This window comes from Ranitomeya imitator, chromosome 1 (genome assembly GCF_032444005.1).
Source record: "Ranitomeya imitator isolate aRanImi1 chromosome 1, aRanImi1.pri, whole genome shotgun sequence".
Classification (NCBI taxonomy): domain Eukaryota; kingdom Metazoa; phylum Chordata; class Amphibia; order Anura; family Dendrobatidae; genus Ranitomeya; species Ranitomeya imitator.
The window spans coordinates 1,081,997,672-1,082,004,211 of record NC_091282.1 but is presented as its reverse complement, the minus strand read 5'-3'; the positions used below and the strand labels follow the sequence as shown (position 1 = coordinate 1,082,004,211).

General features: G+C 45.9%; 1 protein-coding gene across 1 annotated transcript; it reads left to right on the top strand.

The window, feature by feature from the left end:
• The first annotated feature begins 1,247 nt into the window (after positions 1-1,247).
• On the top strand, positions 1,248-3,522 carry HMGB2 (high mobility group box 2). Its single transcript, XM_069744238.1, has 5 exons — positions 1,248-1,384; positions 2,018-2,174; positions 2,270-2,415; positions 2,668-2,842; positions 2,983-3,522. The coding sequence occupies exons 2-5, from the start codon at positions 2,025-2,027 to the stop codon at positions 3,145-3,147; spliced, it is 636 nt and encodes a 211-aa protein (XP_069600339.1). The 5' UTR covers positions 1,248-1,384; positions 2,018-2,024; the 3' UTR covers positions 3,148-3,522.
• The last annotated feature ends 3,018 nt before the right edge of the window (positions 3,523-6,540 follow it).

The window sequence follows — 6,540 nt, the reverse complement described above, 5'->3', positions numbered from 1 at the left end:
TGGATGAGATACGGATCACCACACGGACGAGATACGGATCACCATACGCACGAGATATGGACAACCACACGGACGAGATACGGAGCACCATACGGACGAGATACGGATCACCACACGGACGAGATACGGACAACCACACGGATGAGATACGGATCAGCACACGGATGAGATACGGATCAGCACACGGATGAGATACGGATCAGCACACGGATGAGATACGGATCACCACACGGACGAGATACGGATCACCACACGGACGAGATACGGACAACCACACGGACGAGATACGGATCACCACACGGACGAGATACGGATCAGCACACGGATGAGATACGGATCACCACACGGACGAGATACGGATCACCACACGGACGAGATACGGACAACCACACGGACGAGATACGGATCACCACACGGACGAGATACGGATCACCACACGGACGAGATACGGATCACCACACGGACGAGATACGGATCACCATACGGAGAACATTTGTGCGATTCTCAGCAGACAAAATCGGACAGATTTTTCATATGTCGGCTATACACTAATGCCATCCGTGGGCTGTGTACCCGCTTCTCACAGACCCACACACTTGTACTGGCATTCATGCTGACAGAAAAAAAACTGCACATAGGTTATAATGGGAGCCTGTGGGACACATTGCACGGAGACACGTGCACAGGACATTCCCACGGACGACTGCCGTGCAGTGACAGGCCCGGGAGCAGAGGCACACATGGCGGGCACATTACCGTCTGCTCCACTCATTAGGCCGAGCTCAGGGGCCTCCACCGTGAGCAGCAGCGCTGTCCGCGGATAGCACGGGCTCCCGGCACAGGCAGGAGGCGCCCGCTGAAGCTCACGCTCTTTGTTTCTCTAAAGCTTTTATCGTTTGTAGTTTTTCGAAAAGCGCGGCTGGGCCCGGCTACAGCCAATCATTGATCGGTCACTCGATGTCATCCAATCAGCGCCGCACCCGCGAATATTTAAACCACAGCGCTGAGCCAATCAGATGGAGGGAGCCCGCCCAAGCTCCCTTTAACCGGTTCTAACTAGAGAAGAGTGCGGCCGTTTCTGCTCCTCCTACGGCTAAGGGATGTGGGCGGGATTAGCAGTGAAACTTGCTAGGACTAGAGGCCAGCCTTCCCGGTGACGCATTAAACATTATGAGCCAATAGCGTTTGAGGGGCGTATCTAATGTGCTTCCGAAACGAGCCGTCCGGCCAATCCGCTTGCAGGGGCGGCTGTAATCGCTGTGCTCATCAGGGTGGTGTGAGAGGTACAAGTGTGGAAAACAAGAGGCTGTATTGCGTCCTAGTTATAGCATTTCAGTGCAGGAGCGCACCAGGAGCAGTCACCCTCTATTGCCTCACAGCTCAGGTAAGCGGGCGCGCTTTTCCCTCATGTTCTGCCCCGGGACTCCCGCTCTTTTCTTCTGTTATGTGGAACTTTATTTTAGCTTCGTCGTTTCCCGTGTTTTGCCGTAACCGCCTCATTTACTGTAACTTGGCGCTGTCTGGGGTTTTCTGTGCTTTCCCTGTCCGCCCTGTGGTGAGCTGCGCTCCGTGTGACTTTCTATGCGGGCCTCTTGTACTGCGCAGGGATACCGGTGGGCCTCGGCGCAGTGAGGCTGCCGGGCGGTTATGGGGCCCGGCCTCTGCGTGCTGTGCGGAGGTAATGGCGGCGGTCGGTTGTGTCATGGTCTTCTCGCAGCCGGGACTTATTTTGTCACGAGACGGTAGGGAGGAGGGGCGGTCACGTGTGTGCCGTCGAGCTGCGGCCTTATGTAACTTCCGCGTCCGGGGCACGGTGCCCTCTCCTCAGCGAGCAGCTGAATGGCGACGAGAGGTTGTAATTTGGGCGGGAAGCCAGCGTGCCGTGTGCGCGCGCTGCGCCTGTGGCGGCCGGCCACGCCCCTCGCGGCGACTTCCTCGTTCAGGCCCCGCCCTCGCCCCTCCCCGCCATTTTCCCGGGTTTTACGTTGTCGCTGAGCTTTTGCTGTTCTTTCTTCAGGTACAACATGGGTAAAGGAGATCCTAATAAGCCTCGGGGGAAGATGTCCTCCTATGCCTACTTCGTGCAGACGTGCAGGGAAGAGCACAAGAAGAAGCACCCCGACTCCTCCGTCAACTTCGCCGAGTTCTCTAAGAAGTGCTCCGAGAGGTGGAAGGTGAGGGCTCACCGCTGTGGCTGGTGCTGGCTCCCCGCTGGTGCTGGCAGGGTTGTGCTCTGGGCACGTTATAATGTTGTGTCTTTTTATTTAAGACCATGTCTGCTAAGGAGAAGGGCAAGTTTGAAGATATGGCGAAGGGCGACAAGGCCCGCTACGAGAGGGAAATGAAGAACTACGTACCGTCCAAGATGGACAAGGGCAAGAAGAAGAAGGACCCCAATGCACCAAAAAGACCACCGTGAGTATCGCACCTAGACCACCTGGCCTCAATGGGGTGCAAGCTATTGTTCTCTGCTAGCAGCCATCTTGGAATGTCAGGGGGATAATTGAGTCCTGAGGAATCTGCAGTGAGCCAGCTGTTATGCTGGGGCATGGTCACTGCAGGCATGGTTACAGCAGCTGTTGTTGCTCTACATGACTTGCTATAGGTTTATAGTTGTGATGTGTGGTCAGGCTCTTATAATTATGGGGAATCTTTATCTTCCTGCAGCTCTGCCTTCTTCCTCTTCTGTTCCGAGCATCGGCCTCAGATAAAGAGCGAAAGTCCAGGTTTGTCAATTGGTGACACTGCTAAGAAGCTGGGAGAGATGTGGTCTGAACAGTCACCAAAGGACAAGCAGCCATTTGAGCAGAAAGCTGCAAAACTAAAGGAGAAATATGAGAAGGTGGGTTTTTGTTATTTTCTTCCCGAAACCCAGTGGTACACCATTAGTTTAAACCTGCCTTGTGCAACCTTAATGGTGGGAAAGAAAGTGACCAAGTTGCTATAAACCTGAAACGGGGTTGTTTATTTATTTTCTTTTAGGATGTTGCTGCATATCGGGCAACAGGCGGCAGTGATGCCGGAAAGAAAGCTCCTAGCAGGTCAGCGGGATCCAAAAAGAAGCCTGAACCAGAAGATGATGACGACGATGATGAGGAGGAAGAAGATGAAGACGAAGATGAGGAGGATGACGACGATGATGAGTGAATGCTTTGTGCGCTGTATAAATTGTTTGAAGCTTTGTTTTTGTGTTTTTTTGCTAAGAATGTGAACTCAAGTGCAGCTCATTTTGTTAGCTTGGTTATAAGAAAAAACAACTGTACAGAATTGTGTATAGGTAATGTGATTCTTTAGGGAAAACCTATATTTTTAATATAAGGAGTAGTTGGAGGGCTGTTAGAGTTTAAAGCTTCTTATGTGGGATGTTTCTGCATATTTAATGGATTCTAAGGGTAGCCCAATGTTAGTTATGACACCCTATATACTTTAGTCCTGTAGACCTGGTGCATTGTACTTTTTTTTTTTTTCTAACTTTTTTAGCAACTTATTTTTTTTTTTTTGTAATAAAATTATATATAATTATGTTCTGTGTGTGTATTTTATGGTGGGTGGAATTACACATTGCTCCTAGTGTTTTGTATATGTCAAAAGAACCCAGATCAGACTTTAGGCTGTAATGCACCCTAGCGTTGGAGGCATATCCAGATTGTCCAAGCTGCATCTGAATACTGCAGGTAATGCATGTGATAGCACTCTAACCACAGCCAAATCTATGGAAGGTTATTCACTACAGTGAAATGGTAACCAAGGCAGAACATTAGCTGCTTTTGCAGTTGATCTCTGAGGCCTATCATTATCATAACTTTTTTTAATACATAATTTTTTTTTTCTTCTAACCATTGTAGATATTCAGTGGTGTGAAAATACCTTTTAACATTTGAAAGTGGTGGAGTAGTCTGTTTCTTGTATACTGCTTTAGTATAAAAAGTGGCTGGCTTGTATGCAATGCATTGTACACGAGAAGTTCGAATGAAAGGTACATCTTGGTAATTAGATTTGTATGAGAAAAAAAATTCAACTGTTATTTATACAGTGTCAGCCACACGTTTTAAATGTCATAAACATGCATTTAATTGTATGAATTTTTAAAATATTACTGCAAATGATTTCCATAGCTGTTGGAAAAATGCAGTAACACAATTTTTTTTTCTTTTTTTGCATTACACAACTTATGACATTAAGGACACCTGTGTGTATTTGGTTTGCTTGGCTAGGTGCACACTGGAGGGTTTATACATTGTGCACCAGCAATTACATTACTCTGGTTTCCATGTTGACTGCATCTAAAAGACTACATGTAGTGGCTTGTGTGACCATTAGCGATCACCATTATGGCAAGGTAATCCTAATGCTTTGTCAACCCAGCCTAAATGTCCCTTTTTATTAAATTTCCTACCCAGCTGCAGTTTGCTATTAAAACAAGCCCACTGTACTAGCCTTAACATCACTCCAGTAACTTTCTGCTAGTGTGTGTCAACTTGATAACTAATGGTTCTATTGTAACATTCGCTTGTAGATGGTGTGCCCTGATCAGTTTTACTGTACTGATTAGGTTATTTTAAAAGAAATGGGAGTGAAACTGATAAAGAGCACTTTTAGATTATGTTCAGAGTTTTTTTTTTTTAAGCAAATTTCCAGCTGCACTTCACACTACTAGCAAAGTTAGATTTCCGAAGTCTCATGCACAGAATTTTTTTTTTTTTTTTAAATTGCAGCATGTCGCTTTCAGTGTTTTTGCAGCATATTTATCACTAGTGTTGATACAGAGTTCTGATATTTTTGCGATATCGGGATGAAGATTGATGTGTAAAATAAAGAATAAAAATAAAAAATATTGATAAAATTACCCTCGGACACGCCCTGGTTGTAACCGCTGCAACCGCCATGCTTATGTTCCTAAGAATGAGCGCGTAAAGGACCTTCGATGACGTCGCGGCTTGTGATTGGTTGCGTGACCGCTCATGTGACCCATCACAAGCCGCGACGTCATCGAAGGTCCTTTACGCGCTCATTCTTAGGAAGGGAATCATGGCGGTTACAACCAGGGCGCGTCCGAGGGTAAGACTAAGTATATCAATATTTTTTATTCTTTATTTTACACATGAATATGGATCCCAGGGCCTGAAGGAGAGTTTCCTCTCCTTCAGCCCTGGGAACCATAGAGGATACCTTCCGATATTTGTGTCCCATTGACTTGTCTTGGTATCGGTATCAGCAATATCCGATATTTCTTAGATATCAGCCGATACTTTCAAATATCGGACGGTATCGCTCAACACTATCACCCATTGAAAGCAATGGGTAGTGAAAAATGCAGGTATCATGTTTTGCTGTTCTTGGTTCCAAAACCTGAAGTTGAAATGCACTGACAATCTGTTTTTCAATGTGCAAAAATAAAAAAATTTGTGAAACTAGCCAAAAAGACCCCTGGAAAACTAGAAGTGTTTGTAAGGGCTCATTCACATGTCAGTTTTTTAATGTGGCTAGTACCCACTTATTTCCCCCTTATATGGCACTTGTACCTATGTCTATCTATGGAGCTGTTCTCGTGTCAGGGCTAATTTGTACAACCATAACTCTAGGTCTTCTGAAAACTGGCAATTCCTCTGCTGCGTACAGTAACATGACAGTGACAGGTTAGAATAGATATATACATATAGAATATAGATGTCAGCAACACACATGTATAACATGGAAGAAAAGCTGACATTTTAGCAGCTGTGTACAGTGAAATCACAGCAGGAGCTGACTGGATAGAAGAGGATTACATACAGTAAACACAGAATAGATACATGTCAGTGACATACAATTAGTACAGTGTGGGCCACTTACAGTACACGTATTTAAGAGATTATTTTTCTGGAAAAAAAAAAAATTAATGGGCTCCTGCATAATTTTCTTAACCAGCAGAGGAAAAGTAGCTGGCTGGGGTCAGATGTTTATAGCTTGGGAAGGGGGTAATACCCATGGAGCTCCCGGGATATTAATATCCGCTCACAGTTGTATAATTAGCATTTACTGGCTATTAAAATAGGGGACCCTAAAAAAAAGATGTGGGGTCCTATAATTAACCAGCAAAGGGTATGCAAACAGCTGCGGGCTGATATTAATAGCCTAGGAAAGGGGCCATGGATGCTAAAAACATCAGCTCAGCCGCCCCAGAAAAGGCACATCTATAAGATGCGCCTGTTCTGGCACTTAGCCTCGCTCTTCCCAATTGCCCTGTAGTGATGGCAAGGGGGGGTTGATGGTCACCTTTGTATTGTCAGGTGAGATGAAGCCCCGAGGTTAGTAATGGAGAGGTGTCAATAAGACACCCCCATTACTAACCCCATAGTCCATATTGTATAAAAATGCACCAAGAATAAATTTCTTTAATTGACAGCAAGTTACAGATTCCTTTAATAAATCTTAATTATACCATACTTATGACCTCACCTACTCCGCCGATGCCATTGTCTCCTGTAAACAACCATATCCCTCACCTGTCCGTCTTTTTGTCCCACACCGTAATCCACGTCTAGGGGATAAACAGTTTCA